The sequence below is a fragment of the Dryas octopetala genome, chromosome 2 (genome assembly GCF_963921425.1).
Source record: "Dryas octopetala chromosome 2, drDryOcto1.1, whole genome shotgun sequence".
Lineage (NCBI taxonomy): Eukaryota > Viridiplantae > Streptophyta > Magnoliopsida > Rosales > Rosaceae > Dryas > Dryas octopetala.
In genome coordinates, this window is record NC_141367.1 from 23,519,695 (window position 1) to 23,542,504 (window position 22,810).

Below are 22,810 nucleotides of genomic sequence, written 5' to 3' on the forward strand. Positions count from 1 at the left end.
AAATTAGCAAATCCCCGAAACCAAAGATTCAAAAAGCAAATATCTTTGAAGGGAATCACCAAAAGGTGGCCGGATATATATATACATCTGGTCCTTCAAGGAAAGAAATTGAAGATATACATGTTATCCATTCCAAGATAATGTACATCCACCCCCATAAGGTCGCCTTTTTAACCCCTATATAATGGTACTCGGCCACTGACATTTTTACCAAGAAAACAAACAAAGGCACATATATATTAAGCAACCTTGAATATTTTCTCTGTTTTGTGCAATTGTAGATTTGAGGTAGCAGATCGATATGGCAACGCAAGAAAAGCTAGCGAGGGTTGGGATGGAGGGTTTTGCTATGCTAGACCAGTACTGTGGGAGACCAGCTGGCGTGAGGGGTTTTACTACTAGGCCTCCATCTGCTCATCATCAAGTTCAAGTTCAAGACCAAGTACCTCGTATGGGGAGACAACCTCATCCTCAGGTTATGAATAGCAAGGAAGCAGCCCTGGCCTTTGGGGGAATAGAGATTAGGGAATTTGACCGAAACCCTTTCGCAACTAGCCTATATATATAATACTAATACTTTGGTATAAATTAGCAGCTAAATGAAGGTGATCTCTATAAGCTTGTATGTATCATATATGCATGGAACTAGTGATTTGAATCTCCTAGCTGGTCTTTATGTTAAAGCTAGCTAGCTAGCTTTTGAGTACCTAGATGTACATTTATGGTCCGCTTGTAATATATATGTAGAATCACTTTTTATGTATAATATACATTTGAAGCTAACCCGGCCTGCTGCATATTCTCTCTTGTTATATATATGAATCTCCTGCATATACTTAAAGATTTTAGTAATTAATTAACCAACTAGTTTTTAATTAATATGGTGGTATTTCTACGAGACTACAAACCAGACTGTATTGGGCTAAATTTAACACTATCCAATGTAATCTCGGCTTTGAGACAGATATTGGGCTGCTAGTAGGCCCAACTCAATATGTTGGGTCTATATACAGCAACAAAGGAATTTTTGCCTAAAAAGTAATGAAAAAGCTTGAAGAAATTATATTTTATTTGATTTTTGTTAATTGAAAGGAATATGTACCCAAAAGAAAATTGAAAGGAAATACTGAGGTGTTAAAGAAGTTACGATGATGCAGAGCTGCACTATAATTTTTCATTCATTTATTTATTTTGTTGTTGCCATCGGATGAGAGAGTACTGGCCGGAGTCTAGAAGAACCTTCATAGTAGTCCATATATTAGATTGGAATTTGAGTTGAGTAGAGATCAACCCAACATTGGGTGATTCACACATCAATCAATATCTAATGATTAAACATCTTTCCTTGATACTTCATTAATAATTAATTAAGAATAAATCCAGATACTAAAGATTAAAAAATCATCTCATGAGTCATGTCTATACGCAGAAAAAGAAAAGCAAAGAGGCAGATGCGTGGCACCAAGCTAGGCCTTCCTTAATAAGTTATATGACTATCATTGTAATTATATTATATTAATCATATATATAGTTAATTAGGTTCTCATTCTCATTAGCTAAGGTTATATACCACTACAACAAAACTGGACATACACAGTGGTATATGCTTACAAATACCACTGAGCATCTGTGGTGTTTGAGCAAACACCACAGTCATAGTCACAGGAAAGGTATCAGTGGGCGTTGCGGGTGTATCGAAAAGTCTACTCCCATTGATAGGTGGCTGTGGTTTTTGTTTATACATGTTTTCACCTTTCTCTTATACACTCAGTCTTTATTATTGTTTAAATATTCTGACTGTTGTGCATTCTCATAAATGTCTCGTCAACATTACTTATGTAATGTAAAATGCCACACCCTTGGGCCTGTGGTATATTTTTCTTTATTGTTTTTTAGTTATAATTTCATATTTATTCAATACCCAAAACTGCTGAGGGATATCATTTAATTTAATACACAACAATTAAATATCATTATAATATTAATTAGGCAACACACCCTTAGCAGTGACCATTCAAATTGAAAAAACTATTTGCTTCTACACATTTTGCAACACCATGAACTTCATTAGATCATAATATCAATTACTCAAGCAACAACCACTAAACATAATCAAAATACATTAAGTATCCAGTCAATTACTCAAGCAACAACCACTAAACTATCACCCTACCACCTAGATTACATCAAACATCCCCCCACATTCTCCCTATACAAAGATCATTTCTAAACCATAGACATATTGTCAACTACCATAAAAACAATGAACACTTCTATTGCAACAAAAAATAATTACTATCTTTCCAATCATATACAGGGGACCCATTCCAGACAATTTATTGCAAACAAAAAGTAACCAGAGCTGTAACATGTGCTTCGTTACCTCCACAAAAGCACATGGTTCATTAAGTTCCCCATTGAGCATCAGGTGATATGCCTTCAAAGGTCCAAAGACACTAACAATCCCCATAAACTATAAAAGCAGCATAAAAGGCCTAATCAGTAAAGAGGTCGCTGAAGACATGAAAAGATAAAATCAAAAGTGAAGATATGATTTTGGTAAGAAAAGAGAAATAAATGCATTATAAACATCATACCATATTACCATTTTCAATGAAAGAGCCTTTGCAATTCCACCAATGAAAATCTGCAGCAATAAGGGAAAAATGAAATAGTCAATGAAACATAATTATACTAATCAATTTCATCAGTAGGAAATAGTCAAAGAAACCTCAAAAGATCTAAATTTTGGCATTATCATACCTATGATAATGCCAAATTTAGAACAAGAGTGAGTTATCTTTACTGGCCCGAGAGATAAGATATATCCAAGTGAGGGGGAAAAAAAGTGTGAGACAAAAGATGCACACTTAAGCAACTAGAGTTAGCTTCTAAACATCCCATTTAAAACAAGAGAAATTAAACATGAGCAACAATAATTAAGCATTTTATGCAGTGGAAAATGCTAACACCTGTTGAAGACCCAGCTCAAACATAATCCTTTTATGCAGTAGAAAAAGTATAATCACAAAAGTCAATAAGAAAACTAAAAGCTTATCACGTACATACATGAGAATTGAACAAGCTTTCCTTATTCAAAGTCTTCTCAAAACTCTTAACATGAAAAACATTAAAACAAAAACTTTATTAATCAGCTATTCTCTGCTATGGCTCCAAATTTTTCTATTTTTCTTTTTTTGCTTTGATGAAAGTAAGATCTTAGAAACATGTAAGAAAGGGTACCAGCAGTACCTTGGCCAAACTAGCCAGAATGAACTTATGCAAGAGATTGATGAAGCAACCTCAACAGTCCAACTTTCATAGTTTCAACTACAGCCGAAAATAAAAAAAATGAAAATCAATTTCTCTAAAATCAAACCCTAACATGATAAAATTACAAGATTGTCAAAAAGAAATTTAATAAGAAAAGCTCTTAGAAGAGCCGTGAGGAACAGTTCTACAACAAAATCAATAAATAAATATCATATATAAACTTGGACATACATATCGCCACAAATTCGTTTCTAACACAAGCTTTAAGTCCTATTTCTCTTCGACCCAAAAAAAATAAAAAAGCCTTATTTCTCAATTTAAGAGCGAAATTGGAAAAAGGAAAAAGAAATCATAGGGAAATTGAAAAAAAAAAAAAAAAAAAAAAAAACTAACCCCATTGTTGTCACCATTGAATAAGCTCAGGAATTTGCAAAGCATAATATTAAAGTCATAATTAAACTAACCCCATTTTTTGCATAATATTCATGCAAAAAATCACCCAAATCGGAATTCATCTATTTCATCGATTAGTATTAGCAAATTCTTGATCGTTCATACATTCGAACACTGTTACATAACTTTTATATCTCTAATAATCTTAATTTTTTGCAACGCTGATCTTTTAATGAGGAATTAAAAATTGAACGGTTCGGATCGTTGAAAACACGATCGCATTGTATGAATAACATACATATAATTGTACCAAAAAAAAAGAAAAGGGAATGACTCTTTGGGCGAGGAACATTATATTTGTCGCCCTAAGTACTTTGAGCGACGAATATATTTGTCGCCCAAAGTACTTAGGGCGACGAATATAATGTTCCTCGCCCAAAGTACTTAGGGCGACGAATATGTATATTCGTCACCCAAAATACATTTGGGCGACGCAATTTCTTGTCTCCCAAAATAGGTTTGGGTGACGAATTTATATGTTCCTCGCCCAAAGACACTTTGGGCGAGGAAAATGTATATTTGTCGCCTAATGCATTGGTCAATTAATTTTTTAGTGCGTGATTTGAGGCGACGAAATTATTTCGTCGCTCAAAGTGGTTTTAGGCGAGGAACATGGTTTTCGTCGCCCAAAGGAACTTGTTCCTCGCCCAAATCTGTATAACTTTGAGCGACAAATGTCATTGTTCGTCGCCCAAAATTACTTTGGGCGACTAATATAGGTTCATCGCCCAAATATGTTTTTCTTGTAGTGTACTGTTAGGTTCTCACTGGACTTGTTGTGCCATGCATGCATGCACTTTCCCTTTGCCTCTCGGCCGTTGTATAGATTGAATCTCTTTTACAAAACATACTGATCATGCTAAGGACACGTGACAGATTGAATGTGAGAGGAAGTTTTTGAATAGAATTAACACTTGTATAAAAGAATTTTTTTTGTTTTTTCTTACAATCTCCCTGTAAAGTGATGGTTAGAAGATGAGCTGATTGGTGACAACAAAGGATGACCAGCAAGGGAGTCACTCGGCCAAGAAGGAAGGGCCCGTTTGAATTTGAGGTTAGGTTAAAAAAATTGCTTTAAAAATGAAGTTTTGATGGATTAGATGTTTGGTTATAAATTTCAGAAGTGTTTTTTCTCAAATTTTGAGTTAAAATAAGTTATTTTTGGGGGGTCAAAATAAGCATGTGGGATTGCTTTATATCACAACATCTCTTCTCACAACTACTTTACTTCATAGTAATATCAAACTAACCTCAGTAACACTAAACCTATGTTGTTAATTTTTGACTGATCGAATTGAATATATCTAATTGTTCCTGACTCGTATTTTCCTATTTTTTTAACGCTAGGTGCAGAGGAATAAATCTTGCCAGTAGCAATACCTATTCGATCTTGTAATTAATCCAGAAGCGCCTAAAGTAGAACTTAATTAACACTAGTGTGGAGAGAATAATTAAGGAGAGTATATGTGCATAAATATATATCTAAGCTAAATATTAGTCCTTATGTAGACCCCAGTTGGCTCAATTAGGTATTAGTACGTCCATATTTGAAGCTTTTGCATGTGAAATGCCTATATAATGGGGTAGCTTGTCCCTAACAATTATTTCAAGCAAAGCAAACCAAAACTACTACATAGCTAGCTAGATCTGTGTGTTTTTTTAATTTTTTGTTTTTATTTATTTTGTAAGTGTTGTATCATAGATGGGGAATCAAGTTTGTGTTCCTCCAACTCCAAGTAGTACTATTGTTACTGTAGGTGCAGGTGCAGATAGGCCTAGTCAAGGATATCGACCATCACAAGCAGCTGCAGGAGTTGGCAGCAGCATGGAGAATCATCAAAATCATCAGCAGCAATTGCAGCAAAGGCCTGCCATCATCAACTCTGACGATGCAGCGCGACTCTATGGTGGGATAGCCATTACTGAAATATATGCTACCAATAAGAAACCCCTCCTCACTCGTAATTGGCGTTACTATTAATTATATATTTAGCCTCTGATATGCATACATGTACTGCATAATGAAGAAATGATATCAATGCCCTAGTCCTCCTTTGTGTTAAGCTAGCTCTTTCATGTTCATGCAGCTTTATATATATATATATATATATATATATATATATATATATATATATAAAGCTGTTTACTAAGTAATTAAGGGAAGGAGCTTATATCTATACAGGCTCCTTCTGTTGAGGTATACCTCAACTTATTTATGTTGAGGTATGAACTTGTTGGGGTCCACACGAGTCGTTTTGTGTCGATCCGAACCGTTCGCAAGGATCATCTTCATTGATAGATCATCCTTGCAAAAAATTAGCCAAACCGGAAACCATTTGCTTATCTAACTTTGATAAAACAAATGGACGGTTTCATCGAAAATACTTGGTTCGTCCATTTATTTGATCAAAGTTAGATAGGCAAATGATTTCCGATTTGGCTAATTTTTTGCAAGGATGATCTATCTATGGAGATGTAAAAATTGAACGGTTCGGATCGACACAAAACGACTCGTGTGGGCCCTAACAGGGTATACCTCAACATAAATAAGTTGAGGTATACCTCAACAGAATGAGCCTGTATACAGGCTCCTTCTGTTGAGGTATACCTCAACTTATTTATGTTGAGGTATGAACTTGTTGGGGTCCACACGAGTCGTTTTGTGTCGATCCGAACCGTTCGCAAGGATCATCTTCATTGATAGATCATCCTTGCAAAAAATTAGCCAAATCGGAAACCATTTGCTTATCTAACTTTGATAAAACAAATGGACGGTTTCATCGAAAATACTTGGTTCGTCCATTTATTTATATATATATATGTGAGCATATGTAAGACCATAATGAAACCCCTAGTCCTTAATTAATTTGCTATGTTTTGTACTTCCGGCCACTTGTAATATTTATCGCAGCAGATCGAACTGTTTGGTGTGTGACTGTGTGTTTAACTTAAGGTTTAATTTAGTTGTAGCTCGTACGTGCATCTCTCTCTCTCTCTCTCTCTCTCTCTCTCTCTCACCTAAACGAGAAATTTAATTAAATTTTGCCTAAATAGGTTGAGTATATTATATATCATGCACAATATATATCTGCCTTCAATACTTCAAATTTTAATATTATTACAAGTTCTCTGTTGTCAAGCCTTTCAAATCCGTAAATCCAGTAATTAATCTGACGTCTGATTACCCAAATCCGTAATTACTTCTTAACCTTTTTGGGAATGTACTTACGTCTTTGATCAGCGGTCCAGAGAGGTACAAGATTTCCAACCACGGCATGCATATATATATATGCAAGCAGTGGCGGAGCCACACAGGGACCAGGGGGACACAGTCACACAGCCCCCCCTCACCTCTAATTAATTGACTTTTTTTGTTGATTTTTCTATTATTTTTGTTAATATATATGACATATATTTTCTAAATAATTATTTTTTATATAAAAAATAAAATACTTTTTTGTGTAACATGGGTAAATCCAGATGATCATTATATATTTTTTTTAATAGTAAAAGTTGATCTATCTTGCTCATTTTATAAAAAAAATCCTTATTTTTGTTGGAAATACTTAATGATTAATTAACTTAAGAACAAGTTAATTCTCTTAAATTTTTTGTTTGTGAAAGTAATTCTAATTATGTAAAGATGATTTTTATTGTTATGCATGTCTTGAGAGAAACAATTGTACATTTAAAATAATGAAGTTATCATACAACATTCTTAAAATTTGAAAACTCATAAAAAAAAAATATTATGCTTGTAACACAAGAAAATTATTAATCAATACTAAATATTTTGTGTGTTCCAAAAAGTTTATATAGTACGTACCCCTTGGATGAAGATCTTGGCTCTGCCACTGTATGCAAGGCTGCAAGGGACTAATTAATGACTAGCTCTTACCTTCTAATTTATTCCACACCCTATATCTACAGAAACTATGACATCGATCTCAATTTTCTATGAAACAGTGTACTCTTTTGTGGCTGGAATGAAATAGTACGTGTTTCAGAAGCAACATGCATGTTCAATATATATAGGTAACATATATACAAATTAAGTAAAGGCTGATCACATAGAAAAAAAAAAAAAAAAAAAAAAAGCGGTGAAATTAAAGTAAAGGTGAACTTAGGCTTAATTAATTTAATGAAGGATATAGGTATGGAAAATGCATAGCAGGTGTGGGGAGACATATATACGAGCCAAAGCAAAATGCAGATTGTTTGAAGAGTGGAAGAGCTTATTCATTAAAGAAAATATATAGTGAGTAAGACATAAATAGGGATGAAATATATGTATGTAAAAATTTTCCATGATGCATTTCTTTTTACACTTTTTTGGCTGATAAAGGGATCAAATGGTCTAATTCTTTTGTTGGTAGATTGGAGGATTAGAAACATGACTATTGCTTTGTTGAAAAATATAAAAATCTGAAATTATAAAATAGTGGACTTATTACTAATTTATTTTTGGTTTATATGCTTTAACTTTAATATAGTATCGGAACAAGTTTATCTGCGTTATATTGGCCACATATGCGTCAGTCAATATAATTGGAAGCTCTAAACTTAAACAATGTACGTAGTACATCCCAAGCAGATATTTGTACTTTGAAGATATTCTTTAAATCCCAAGCAGATATATATGGGTTCCTAAAGTAACTGCTGAAGGAAATAAACGTACTGGAGCAGAATATATATGAATAAACTATCTGGTGTGATCGACATCCCTCTACTATTGATTGTGAGAAATGGATTGATCGAGGTCAACAGTAAGAAGCAGAGAAAAGGTTAATAATTATGTTGAGCCTTAATTGTTCTATTAATTACTGCTAATAGATTTGCATATATAAGTAATTGATGATCATGATTCAAGAGGGTGAGACACTGAGATTCAAGAGCTAGCTAGTACATGGAGGCCAGGTTGAACCTTAATTGTTTTATTACTGCTCATTTTGTTGGACGCTAGCTGAGATAATGAAGTGCTTAATTGTGTGGTTGTGCGTCAATTCCCCTGGAAATCTTTCAGCAGTACTACTGATCATATTCTTTATTACTTGCTTTTGGTTAATGTGACTTGCCACTTTTATGGCTAGTCAGCTAGATGCATGTTTCAGTTTCACTAACAATGCTTTCCAACAGAGGAGCAGCAACTTTTGCATATATAATATATATGTGACCAAATTGAATGATGCCAGGTGCTGCATTATGATTGTGATAATAAATTTTTCAATTTTTTTCTTCAAAAAAACAAGTCGTATTCCAAATAAAATTTGTATATATCCACAAGCCACCGAAGGAAACCCAGATAAAATATCTTGATTCCATTCAATCTTTCGATTAAGGAAGGTAATATCTTCTTTCTTCACCTTAATTCCACCTTTTGTGTTAATTAATATATTCTTGTTTTTCATTAATTAATGTGTTCTGGACCAATCTAGCCTGTGCCACGAAGCTCTTAGCACTAGTGCAAACGCTAGCTAGCAAAGAATCTATTAGCTTTTTATACTTTATAATTAAGGAAGGCGCGCACATTGTAATTTGCAGTACTATATAGTATATATCCAACTTAAATCAACAAATCCCTCAAATCGAAGATTCAAAATGGAAATATATATATCTTATAAGGGAATCACGTACAAAAAGGTGGATATATATCATATATCTAGTCCTTTGAGAAAAGATTTTACAGATATACATGTTATCGATCCATTCCAAGATAATGTTACCACCCCACAAGGACCCCTTTTAACCCCTATATAATGGGACTAGGCCACTGACATTTTCACCAGGAAAACAAACAAAGGCAATTATATATTAAGCAACCTTGAATACTATATCTGTTTTGTGCAATATATTGTAGGTCGATATGGCAACGCAGGAAGAGCTACAAAGGCTTGGCAAGGAGGGCTTTGCTATGATAGACAGGTACTATGGACGGCCTGCAGGGAGGCCTCCACTTGCTCAGCATCAAGTTCAAGACCACCGTGCGGGAAGAGGGAGACAACCTGATCAACCTGATCAGATGATGAAAGAGCCAGTGGTTATGGACAGCAACGATGCAGCCGTGGCCTTTGGGGGAGTAGAGACTAGAGTATATGACGACCGAAAACCCTTGCGCCACTACTAACTACCTAGCTAGCTAGCTAGCTAGCTACCCCATATGTATACTAATACTTTGGTGTATAACTGATCAGTAGCTATAAATAAAGGTGATCTACATATAATCTTGTATGGTTGTATGTATATCATATGTTAAGCCAGCTAGCTTTTGTGCAGTACCTGCAGCTAAAGGTACATTTATGTTTTGCTTGTAATATGTAGAATCGATCACTTTTTATGTATATATATTATATATTTGAAAGTAACGTCCCTCCTGCATATTCTCTTGTTACATATTAGTTTGAACCTCCTGCATATATTAATAAGATCGACATATACAAATACACTGATCTTTATTATTGGTACGTATATGGTTAAATGTGGCCATATGAATTTGGTTATAATTAACTAGCTAGTAATGAAATAAACTATATATAGAGTACTCTCTAGGGCTCTTGTTATATATGTCCTAAGTTTTCTTTTTTCTATCTTGGAGAGTGGGTATTTTGACACACTTAAATTTCTTCCAACAGAGTGAATAGAAATATCGCAAGACTAATATCTTGTTAATGTCATGAGTAAGTACTCTTAAACTAATCAATACCAAACCACAATTGAAAACAATCTGAACAGAAAATATTGATGATCCAAATAATGCAATGAAAAGAAGATATGAGAAATTTGTTAATCTGAAAACTCAGTAACAAGTCTAAATCTATGAGAGTAGTGAAGAATTAATACCTACGAAAAAATGTGAAGAGTTTTCATATATATTAGATGTGCGGCGAACTTACCATATATATACAAATAATTGTGTGTCATCTTTTACTTAGAAAAATTCAAAAGCATGTCGTTTTTCCCCCCTGAGGTTCTGGTTCAGTATGCGTACGTATGTAATTGCTATGCTATGATCATGATCAGATATGAACCTCTCAAACAAAAAAAAAACAAAGAGTATAAAGCTCAAAATATTTTTTGTGATAATTAAAAGTCTGAAATAAGCAAAAGTTAGAGGATTTTTTTTCTGTCGAAAGTTTGGAGGAATTTATACATACAATTATTGAGCTTTCTTTTTATCTTCCTTCCTAAATTAAAATAAAGATTAAAGAAGAAGGAGAATGTTTCTAAACTCATAATAAATTAAATTCTATTATGGTAAATAAATATCGCGCGTGAGTGTGAGTGTAAGTGCAATAGTGCAGGTACTGATAATTAAAGGGATATGCCGAGCATCAAGCACATGCATTGTTGAACACAAAGATAGGAAGCATGACCACTGGCCGGTAGGGCTGGGAATTATATATGGGACACATGCACTGGCCGGCTTTGGCATAATTTTTCTTATTGGGAATCAATATATTATCGCTTTCACAAACTTTATATAGATATAATTAATTAAGCTCTAAACCCCATTTTTTGGGCACATATATATAATCATATATATGCATGCTAAGAGGCAAATATCAGTTAATTAGCTAAAGATGGTTCTTCGATCCACTACTCTAAGGCTATATTAATTTATTAATTTGTTTCTTAAGGGACCAAGGCAATATGATCAAGAATATCTTATCCACCTCCCACCAACATATATATCTCACAGACCTTGCCTACCAAGAGATAAGCCTAGAATAATTGTCTTACGTAAGCTTGCTATCGTAAGCATATATGGCCAACTTGTTCTAATATTAATTTTCTTTCTCCCTATATATGTTTTTCCCTTGTGAAACAGAATCATGTTCTACTTTTTTTGGCCAGAAGATCATGTTCTACTTATATATTTACAGAATAATTCTGTGCTTTTACAGTAAGCAATGTCATTTAAGGTTTTATATTAAAGCAACAATAAATTAAAATTTGAAAAACTTGAAACAACCTAATTTTAACTAGAACACAATATCAAATTAATACAAAAATATGAGTGATTGGAAGAACCACTTTCGATAATATATATATTCTACATCAATCTTCAATATCCGAGAAAGACGAAATCAATTTGATCCGAAGTCACCTAATTTAATATAAGATCCATTATTTAATCCTGACAATTTTATAATCAAGTTTGATATATATATAATCTCTTAAGGTAGTATTTATATATCCACTTGAGATTTGCTACCCAACCCATAGCTGGTGGGTTGTCCTACTAACCCAAGGGCTTAGGGGTGCCATACTGCCATACATGGCTTAACCTCCATCATATATACAACCAATCACTTCAAAAAAAAGGTAGTATTTATCCACAAATACTTTGCATATACGTTATGAATATGTATCGATCAATATTGTTTTTTCTTTGAAAGTAGCAGTTGAGGCTACAATTAACTGATTATGGTCCACGGTCGGTGCAAGGCATAAAGTGTCCATGCGGACCATGCCAACAAGGGTCAAGGGATCTTATGACTTATGGGTGCATGTATCTCAATTTATTGATCTTAATTGTTAAGGCAGATGATATATTAATTTCTTATTTGTTGTAAATAAATAAAGTGTAGAGTGGATCCATAAATAAATAAAGGACAAATTCTCACAACAATTGAAATTTATAAAATTAAAATACAAAGTGGTGGTTATTAGAATCTAAGTATTGATGTGAATGCGTATATATCCAAATTAAACTCTCCAAAATAGAGGAAAAAAATAAATAAAAAGAATCACAAGCACTGTATTGGATTCGTTAATCCCTGAGAGGAAGGCCCCAGCTAGCTTAATTAGCCTTTTGAAGCTTCTGAGCACTCCTATATAATGGGCATTGGGTCTTAACCTTTGTTACAGCAAGACAAGGCAATTAAACCTAGCTAGCTAGCTAGCTAGACTTACTTGATCTTTTCATTCTGTTCTTCCAGCTTATAACTTAATTATATGGCACGTTATTACGAGTTGTATTCTTCCACTACAAGAGAGGAGAGGCGCTATGGCTATGGTGAGGTGTACTTGATCAATTGCAAGGCGCCGGCAGTTGCATCAGAACCGCGAACCATAATAGAGGACTGCCGCAGCGTGGTCTATAATGCTGGCTCCAATCACATGCCCCAACAAGACGACGACGACTACTACAACGGCTGGACCATGAAGAGCGCCGCGAAGGCATGTCCACAAGGGGCATGTAGGGCTCCTGTTCCTCCTTCAGTTCCTGTGGTGATGAAAAAACCAAAGATCCTGACCAGCGACGAGGCAGCCAAGCTCTACAAGGGGTTTGTGATTACTGAATTTGGCAGCAGGAAGTCGCAGCGTCCTTGGGCTTGATTTCTATATAATTACGATCGAGCCCCGGCCGTACGTAATTATCTTGGATATATCTCCTATAGTAGTCTTTTTAAATAATTATCTTGTATGTATCGGTGTATCCGCATGCATGTATCTTTGTCTTGTTCTTTTTTTTTCTTTTAGATCCGATGGACACTTCCGGGGCTCCAACAAGGACTGAGTACCCTGTGAAAGTCGGTGATCAATCTACCACCGAGTCATCCTCCCCTAGCTAGCTAGAATCTCATCGATCCATGCTCGATCAGCTTGTACGTAATATATCTAGCTAGTATATATAATCTTCAGTTTTAGCAGTTGCTCTCTCTCTCTCTCTCTCTGGACTTACATAAGGATAAAGATCAAGCAGATGAACTTTCAAGCTCAAGTTCATTAATCTTAATCTTAGGCTCTTAGCTCAAGTGACATGAGATGATTAATATTATTTGTAATTCAAACCTCTAAATATTCGAGCAAAAATAAAAATATAAAAAACATCAAAAAATATCATCATTTGGTTAATTGATCTCGATCCACTACAAAAAATGTAAGTGCGTAGTATCGGCTGCATGCTAAGTAGCAGTGTGGTGATCGAATAGGAAATGCCAGCACAAACAAACAATATATAAATTTGCCACATCTGTTTAAATTAAGTACGTACACAAATTTATGCCTTATTAGGGCACAAAACAATTTTTCTAAATAGATAGAGGAGAAAAATTTACCATCCTCCACAAATACCCGTTAGAAGCAGCAGAATTTTTGTGGCGCTAATTTCCCATTTCTTTGAATGTGAGGACAGCAATCTCAAAAAAATAACAACATAATAATTAGAGAAATGCTAGCTACATTCTCTTTTCTACATTTCTACAATATAGTCTTAATTATGATCGAAATAGTTGATTTTATAGGTTACCTTTTAAAGATTATCTTTGTAAGAAGTTAACTATATTAAAAATCCTTTAATCATTTAATTATCATCAAATAAATAGACAATTTTGGAATAATTTGGTTTACCGTATGTTTATTTATAGCAATTAAATGATTAAATAATTTTTTATTTGGTTGATATTTTGCACAGAATTTAGGTAACACCATGTGAATTAGGTAATAGTACTATATGGCGATCTTACGGTCATATACAATAATAATTTTTATTTTTTATGCATAGATAATTTTTTAGAGAAATTTGGAAAATTAATCCTTTTTGTTGTCATTAAAGACTTTTAACCATTTCTTTATCTTTAGAATTCTAACCCTCGAGAAGTACTCGAACCCCTCTTGAGTAGTACTCGAACCCTATCGAGTAGTGCTCGAGCACTTCTTGAGGGGAGCTCGAGCACTACTCAAGGGTCAAATTTTTAAAAAATTTTAAAAGAGGTTAAAAGTCTTTAATTGACTTCAATTTTGGTTAGTTTTCCAAATTTCTCAATTTTTAAAGTGTGATCTTAGAAAAAAAAAAAAACAGTATAAAGATAAAGTAGAAAAAAGAATGTAGTTAACGTACATTCCTCCAATAATTAATATAGCATATATTGTACCACTCTGTTTAATAGTGCTAATTGCCAATCTTTCATCTTTTAAGTATATCTCTGCCAAGCATTAAAGTATAATAGTACCCTTAATTATTGTTATTCTTTCCCGTTAAGTAAGGAATCAGATTCAGCAGGGATAAAACGTCATCCAAGTTGAGGGAATCCTGATTCAAGCATGTAGACCAGTCAAACAATCAAGCAGGAATAAAGTGTGGTCCGTGTTGCAAGAAAATATCTATTGCAAGATTAGGCGTACGTTATGAAAGAATTATATTTTTGTCCCAATAATATTTAATTGTAGAAATATTTGAGTGCAAATTTGCTCACCACCTCTAAAAGCGGTCAACATCACCACTTTATCTATAGGATGACATGTGTCATCTAAACTAACTCTAGTTAATAATTTTAAATTAATAAATTCTGATATAATAATGAAGTTAGAGAAAATTACTTTTTTGCAAAACTTACTTGTTTTTTTCATTTCTCACGCTCTCTCTCCCCTTTATTTTATTTTCTTGATTTTGTTTCTTGTTTTTTTGTTTTTCTCTTTTATTCTTGTATGCACTTTTTTCTTTACATTGCACTCTTTGTCACATTACCCTATTACACCATTTTTTTTATTTATTCACCTTGCACTATCTTTCATCACACATTTGAAAGAAATTTCCGAAACTTTTTATACTCATTATTCCAATTGAAGACCTCTTTTGAGCATGTAATAATTGAAGACCTCATTTTAAATCTAAAGCAATTGAAGACCTCATTTTTATACTTGTTATTCCATAATTTACTTTAAGCTAATTGTTCATTCAAAATTATAACACAATAAATTATTTTAGTCTGCTTTAAATTCTTAATTTTGAATGAAAAAACTACATGAGGTCTTCATAGGCTTCTTACATGAAGCCCAATATATCATAATTTTACAAAACCCATAATACTACCGACCCAAAAACATTGTTGTTGCAATGCAACACAATTATGCTAAAGTTAACATATCGGAAAATTATGTGTAAAGGACATTTACAACTCTTCTCTTCAAACACTGCATCAAATTGAGCCTGAAAAATTTAACTGACGAGATGATCCTTGAGTTGTTGGTTGAATGCTTGTACTTGCCTATCAAATTTATGATCACATATTTATTGATCAATTAATCAAATTAATTAATTTTGGCCAAAAAAATAAGTCAAATTAATTAATATTTGAAATAAACTAGTAGGGAATAAGGTAGACGACCAAACTTATTTTTCCTGAAGAAGATGAAAGTTGAAAAGACATAGAGTGTCAAACAAGAAAAAAAAAGGAAAATAAAATAAAGGAGAGAGAGCGTGAGAATTAAAAAGGCAAGTAAGTTTTGGAAGAAAGAGATTTTCTCTCACATCATTATTATATCATAATTTATTAATTCAAAATTGTTAACTAGAGTTAATTTAAAGGACACATATCACCCTATAAATAAAGTGGTGAGCAAATTTGCACTTGAAATATTCTCTCATTTACCACGTTGCATTACGGATAACTGTGAGAATAATCAATCAGTAATGGAATGTGTAAGAAGTGGAGAATATTTCTACAATTAAATATTATTTGGGATATAATATATTGTAGACTATTTTTGTTGATTGAATCTCCTAATTATCCGTAATTGAAATATCATTAATGATATTTCAAATATTCCTATAAATTAACTCTTATGCTTTGATCGATATTGCGATATTTTTTACCCAAAGGAATAAAAAAGAAAAAGAAAAAAGAGAGCACAATTACAATTGTTTGTGTTTCTTTCTCTTTGTGTTGGCGGATGCAATTCTGGTGGTAATTTGGTGGCCACAAAGACATGCACAAGGAGGTGAATGCCTGGACAAGAAGTAGCCTACAATATCGGACGAGTCGACTGCACCACCTTTAACACATAGCCAAGTGCATGCACACAAAGCACATCACCAAACCAACTCAAAACCAAATTCTAAAACCAATTAATTAATCTACTTTTCTTTCTCCGTAGAGTTCGATCGACCTTCCACAAATAGCAACGGTTTTAACTACCAGTTTCTTTAATTAGGTACCTGAAAGCAAACTATAAATAAAGAGGCACGCACACAATTGAACTCATCCCCCCGTTCCAATCACCAAGCCTCACCGGGGGTTACGTTTTCGATCCATCTGGGAATTAAGAGTAGATAGCTAGAAATTAAATATTTATTATAATTTGATCATTTACATAGCCAGCTAATTGAAAGGAGGACCATGGCCACCATTGCACGGCTAGACTGCCACGCCATTCTTATCCTGTGCTTAGCTACATTGGCCTCCCGTGTGGCAGCTGGGACTCCAATTCCTCCGGTAGTCCCTGACACTTTCCGCGGCTCTAATTTGGCTAGACATTTCAAGGCTGATCCTACTGAGAAAATTTTTAACGTATTAGATTACGAGGCCAAAGGTGACGGAAAACACGATGATAGCATGGTACGTACATATACATAATTAGTGAAAAAAAACTATTTGTGAAAACACGATGAGATTAAATAAATATTTTTTGGTTGTGTGCACATACGCAGGCTTTCGTGCACGCATGGATTGCAGCATGCCGCAATTACACTGGGAAAGCTAGGGTTCTGATTCCGGAAGGGACTTACAAGCTCGGACCGGCCATATTTGCCGGGCCATGCACTAACCCCACCAAACCCATTGTTCTTGACGTGAAAGGGACCCTTTTAGGCCGAACTGATCTGTCCTTATATGAAGAATCATACTGGTTATTGTTTGAATCTATTGACGGCCTGGTAGTTACAGGCAACGGAGTCTTCGATGGCCAAGGTTCAAGTGTCTGGAAACACTCTGGTGACTGCACCAGTACCAGTGATGGTTGTATTCCACTCCCAGCCGTAAGTTCATTAATTAATCGTTGGATTATGTATGGGAGATTACCTCTTTGAATCAATAATAATCTGGTAATTAATAATTGGTTTGATTAATTAATGCAGAGCATAAAATTTAACAGTGTCACAAACGGTGTTTTGAGAGGCATCACTTCCCTTGACGCCAAAGGAGTACATGTTTTCATCACTGACAGCCAGAACATTAGGGTGCGCCACCTCAATATCTCTGCCCCTAGAACCAGCCCCAACACTGATGGCATCCACATCAGCGACTCCAACAATGTGAAGATTGCCAAAACCAAAATTGCCACCGGGGATGACTGCATTGGCATGATTCAGGGATCAACCAACATTGCCGTCAATAATGTTGTTTGCGGCCCTGGGCATGGCATCAGGTAACATTTAATGATTCGGAACGGACAATGTGACAACATAACATGTAAGTCGATTTGACTATTTCCCTCTTTATGTCATAACGAACAGTATTGGTAGCCTTGGCAAGTACGAGAGCGAAAATGATGTGAGGGGAATCTCAGTGAAGAAAAGCACATTCATAGACACAGACAATGGGATCAGAATCAAATCATGGCCAGGGTCAGGTCCAAGCAAAGCTTCAGGGATGGTTTTCCAGGACCTTACCATGGAGAATGTGAGGAACCCCATCATAATTAACCAAAAGTATTGCACAGGGTCCTGCAACGCCAATCAGGTTTGTCATAAAAATCATCTCCTAATTAACTCTGATTTTCACAAACACCCCCATCTTCAATTCACTTCTAACTCTCATTCGATTCCTGTACAGCCATCTGGTGTGAAGATCAGCAATGTTCACTACATCAACGTGAAGGGCACCACATCATCAGATGTGGGAGTGGATCTCCTTTGCAGCAGCAGCAACCCCTGTGAGAATATTGAGCTCCGCGACATCGATTTGAAGCGTGTTGGTCCCAACAGTGCTGCGGGTCTCAAATCTGTTTGTGAAAATGCAAAACTAGGTTATAGGGGTGTTCAGAACCCACCAGCTTGCCATTGATTGATGATCTGATCACTTCCTGCCGGTGCAGACACCCTTGTCCTACTTAACGTACTATATGAGCATATATTGATATGGATTGGGGGATCGGATAGAGTATTTCGGCCCCAATGAAATTAAAGATAATGTCTCTATATATGCATGTACTAAAATGGGTAACGTTTTAAATCGATCTGTATAATTAAGCATGGCTCAGACAAGCATATATATATATCCAAAACCAAACCAGGATGTAAATCATCAATATATATATATATATATACAAAAGAATGCTCTAAAACTAACTAGTTAGTAAATTAATACAAAGCTAACCACCATGTTAAGCCCACTACACAATGTAATCTTAAAATCCGAACCGTTTATTTTTTAGGCCATACTTCAAAGATCATTCCTGTAAAAAATCTCTAAAATCAGAAGTCATTTAGCCATTTAATTACAATAACAACTATTTCTATGTTTTTATCGAAAATACTGATCGTTATTTATTTGATCTCAATTAGATGACTACATGATTTTCGATTCAGTTGATTTTTTGCAATGATGATTTTTGAAGTAGGGCCTAAATAATTGATGGTTCGGATTATGAGATTAGTGATGTGGTGGGCCCAAAAGCTTGGTTAGCTTCGTATTAACTTGCTAACTGGTTAGCTTTAGAGCACTCATCATATATATATAGTGCTCTAAAGTTAATCGGTTAGTAAGTTAATACGAAGCTAACCATGCTTTTGGGCCCACCACATCACTAATTTCATAATTTGAACCATCAATTATTTAGGCCCTACTTCAAAGATCATCATTGCAAAAAATTAATCAACTAAATCGAATATCATATAATCATCTAATTAAGATCAAATAAATAGACGATCAGTATTTTCGATAAAAGCATAGAAATAGTTGTTATTATAATCAAATGGCTAAAAAATGGTTTGAATTTTAAGATTATATTGTGCAGTGGGCCCAACAGGATAGTTAATTTTGTATTAACTTACTAACCAATTAGTTTTAGAACATTTTTATATATATATATAAATATTTTATTTATTTGTAGCCAGAGAGTTGACAGTTTTTAAGTTGCTAAGGATCACAATGATGACAACATCATACTCGATCTATGATGGACTGATACATACAACATGCATGAGCTAACAACCCAACTCAATAAACATATAATACATCATAATTATCATATAGATAATAACAAACATATTAGTGTTGCTCATGAATTTGATATATATATATATATATATAACTCGTGTTGTTGAATTAATTTTCCTTTGATGTTGTGGAACTTACCTTTACGGCCAGTGGTGCATCTATAAATTTTTCCTCACGGAGGCAACATGAAGAAACTCTTAGATATTAATTCACAAAATTTTCATTCATGTAAGAGAAAGGCAATATTACAAGGTCTTTGAGGCATATTGTCAAATATATTGCCCACAACTACTTAAGAAACAAAACAAATTTAAGGGGCAAAAACCTAAACTCTAGGGAGTAAACTTAAATCTATGGGTCAATTTACCCCTTTTGCCTTGTGGTGGATGAGCTTCAAATCGAAGTTTTGACATATAGCTTTAGCTTTAAAACAAGGCGAATATTAGCTTTATGCACGGTTACAAACTTACAAACTTAAACGCACTTCAAGCTAAATAAACATATAATACATTCATAATTATACAAAAATACTCTAAAACTAACTAGTTAGCAAGTTAATACAAAACTAACAACCAAATTGGAACCACCGTACAATATAATCTCAGAATCTGAACTGTTTCTTTTTTAGGCCATACTTCAAAGATTATCTCTGTAAAAAAATATCCAAAATTAAAAGTCATTTAGTCATTTGATTATAATAACAACTATTTATATATTTTTATCGAAATCAGTGATCGTCTATTTATTTTATCACAATTAGATGACTAAATGATTTCTGATTTAGTTGATTTTTTGCAATAATGATCTATTTCTTAAGTATGGTCTAAAAAACGAACGGCTCGGATTATGAGATTTGTTATGTGATGACCCTAAAAACATGATTAGCTCCGTATTAACTTACTAACCAATTAGTTTTAGAGCACTCCTCCATAATTATATATCATATAAATAATAACGTACTTAAACATATAATTAATTAGTACTATTGCTCATGAATTCGATATATATAAGTGTTGTTCGTTGGATCAATTTTCTTTTAATGTTATTCAATTTACCTTCGCAGTCAGTGACATATCCAGAAAATTTTCTTCATGAGGGTAACATGAAGAAACTCTTAAATATTAATTCACAAATTTTTCATTCATGTAAGAGAAAACAATATTACAAGGTCTTTGAGACATATATATTGTCAACCATATTGCCCACAACTACTTAAGAAACAAAACCAATTTAAGGGCCAAACATCTAAACTCTAGGGGATAAATTAACTTAAATCCATGTGACAATTTACCCGTTTTGAGTTAATTAATTAGTTTTATGGTAAAATTGATTTTTTTTTTTTTTCGTGATATGGGCCAGAGGCCCAAACAACTCACAACTAAATAGGGGACTTCCTTGGGCCTAGCCACACATAAGAAGTCCGCACCTAGCAGGCTTAAAATACGGTGAGTGGGGCTTTGAGGTAATTTACAGCCCAGCCCATAATTAATAGTCCGTCTAAACACGATTTCGCAGTTAAACAATACGACAGGTCGTTTATTATCGTAGGCAGTAAATGGAACCTACACAGAGCTTCTTTGAACGACATCGTTTTCTCTCATCCCATTCAGAGAATTGAAAATTAAAGAGAACCACAACTACTCGCTGTTACTGATTTCAGTTTCAGGTTCAGAAGGCCAAAAGAGCGACATAGAGATTTGCAAAATGGCGTATCCCGCCGCCCGGCGCATAATAGCCTCAGCCTTTACCCGAACACTCCATTCAACTTCCACTTGTTCAAATTCTTCATTGTCTTCCCGCTCTCGCTTTGCTTTCGCCTTTTTTAACATACAGCAAGCCCAACTCGTTCCCGACTCGGTGAACATTCCGACCCGGTTAAAGCATTCCGGGTCGGGTTACTCTCCCCTGAACGACGCCACTCCCAACTGGAGCAATCGCCCGCCCAAGGAAACCATCCTCCTCGATGGCTGCGACTACGAGCACTGGCTCATCGTCATGGAGTTCAACGACCCCAAGCCCTCTGAGGAAGAGATGATCAATTCCTACGTCAAAACCCTAGCTTCCGTTATGGGAAGGTAACCATTTGACCCGCTTCTTCAATTCGGGTTTGTTTTTGTTATTTTTTATTCTTCGATTATATTTTGGTTGGTTTTGGGTTTTAGTGAGGAGGAGGCGAAGAAGAAGATATACTCGGTGTCTACGTCCACTTATACTGGATTTGGTGCTTTGATTTCTGAAGAGCTTTCCCTGAAGGTCAAAGGTAATCGTTTCTGGGTTCTGGATTTTAGGGTTTAAGGTTGGGGTTTTTGCTGTTAATTTAAGGTATTTTCTGTTTTGGGAGGCTAAGGTTTTATGGTTTTGTATGGTCTTTGATTGTATTGCATTGACATATATGATAAGGGTCGAGGTTTTAAGAGTTTGAGTATAGTTCTTTGTATGAATTATGGCTGTTTTGATTGAATTTGATTAAGATACTAAGTAAGGGTTTAGGGCCGTTTTTGACTGGTATTGGCTTCAAATGATGTAATTTTTCATTGAATATGATGGTTTTACACCTTGTTTTTTAAGCCTCCTGCGAATTCCAATTTATAGGTGTCCTATAAAATTAGCTTTGATTTGTGTTATTGGATTATTTATTTTTAAATAGGGCTGCCTGGTGTTCTCTGGGTTTTGCCGGATTCATATCTTGACGTGCCCAACAAAGATTATGGCGGTGAGTACTGCCTGAAGCTTAAAATCTCAATAATTTTTTCAATTTTAATCTGAAATTACCTTGCAAATCATGATTTTTTTTATCGTTTTTAAACTATGTTTCTTTGGACCAACTCTAGGGGATCTATATATTGATGGGCAAGTCATCCCTAGGCCACAGTATAGGTACAGTGAAAGGCAACAATCAACTAGAAACAGGCCTCGCCCACGATATGATAGGCGCCGGGAAACAATGCAGGTTGAAAGGAGAGAGCCTATGCAGCAAACAACACAAGGTGCGGCACAAGGTGGAGGGGCAGATTTCTCCATGAACCAAGGAGAGTTAAACAGGAGTAATGTTTAGTTCAAAATATAGTTGCAAAATCTCAGAATTCCCTATCCTATTTCTTATGATGAATGACAAGTTGGTGTTTTTAAACCTCAATTATATT

General features: G+C 34.6%; 2 protein-coding genes across 2 annotated transcripts; both read left to right on the forward strand.

Annotated features, from left to right (window-relative positions):
* The first annotated feature begins 16,847 nt into the window (after positions 1 to 16,847).
* LOC147294353 (exopolygalacturonase-like) lies at positions 16,848 to 18,512 on the forward strand. Its single transcript, XM_086231187.1, has 5 exons — positions 16,848 to 17,066; positions 17,159 to 17,485; positions 17,585 to 17,874; positions 17,963 to 18,188; positions 18,282 to 18,512. The coding sequence occupies exons 1-5, from the start codon at positions 16,848 to 16,850 to the stop codon at positions 18,510 to 18,512; spliced, it is 1,293 nt and encodes a 430-aa protein (XP_086087313.1).
* A 2,767-nt stretch (positions 18,513 to 21,279) lies between these two features.
* Positions 21,280 to 22,803, forward strand: MORF3 (plastid developmental protein DAG). The gene is made up of 4 exons (XM_086232115.1): positions 21,280 to 21,742; positions 21,830 to 21,927; positions 22,315 to 22,380; positions 22,499 to 22,803. Exons 1-4 carry the CDS (start codon positions 21,372 to 21,374, stop codon positions 22,720 to 22,722), a joined length of 759 nt encoding a protein of 252 aa, XP_086088241.1. The 5' UTR covers positions 21,280 to 21,371; the 3' UTR covers positions 22,723 to 22,803.
* The last annotated feature ends 7 nt before the right edge of the window (positions 22,804 to 22,810 follow it).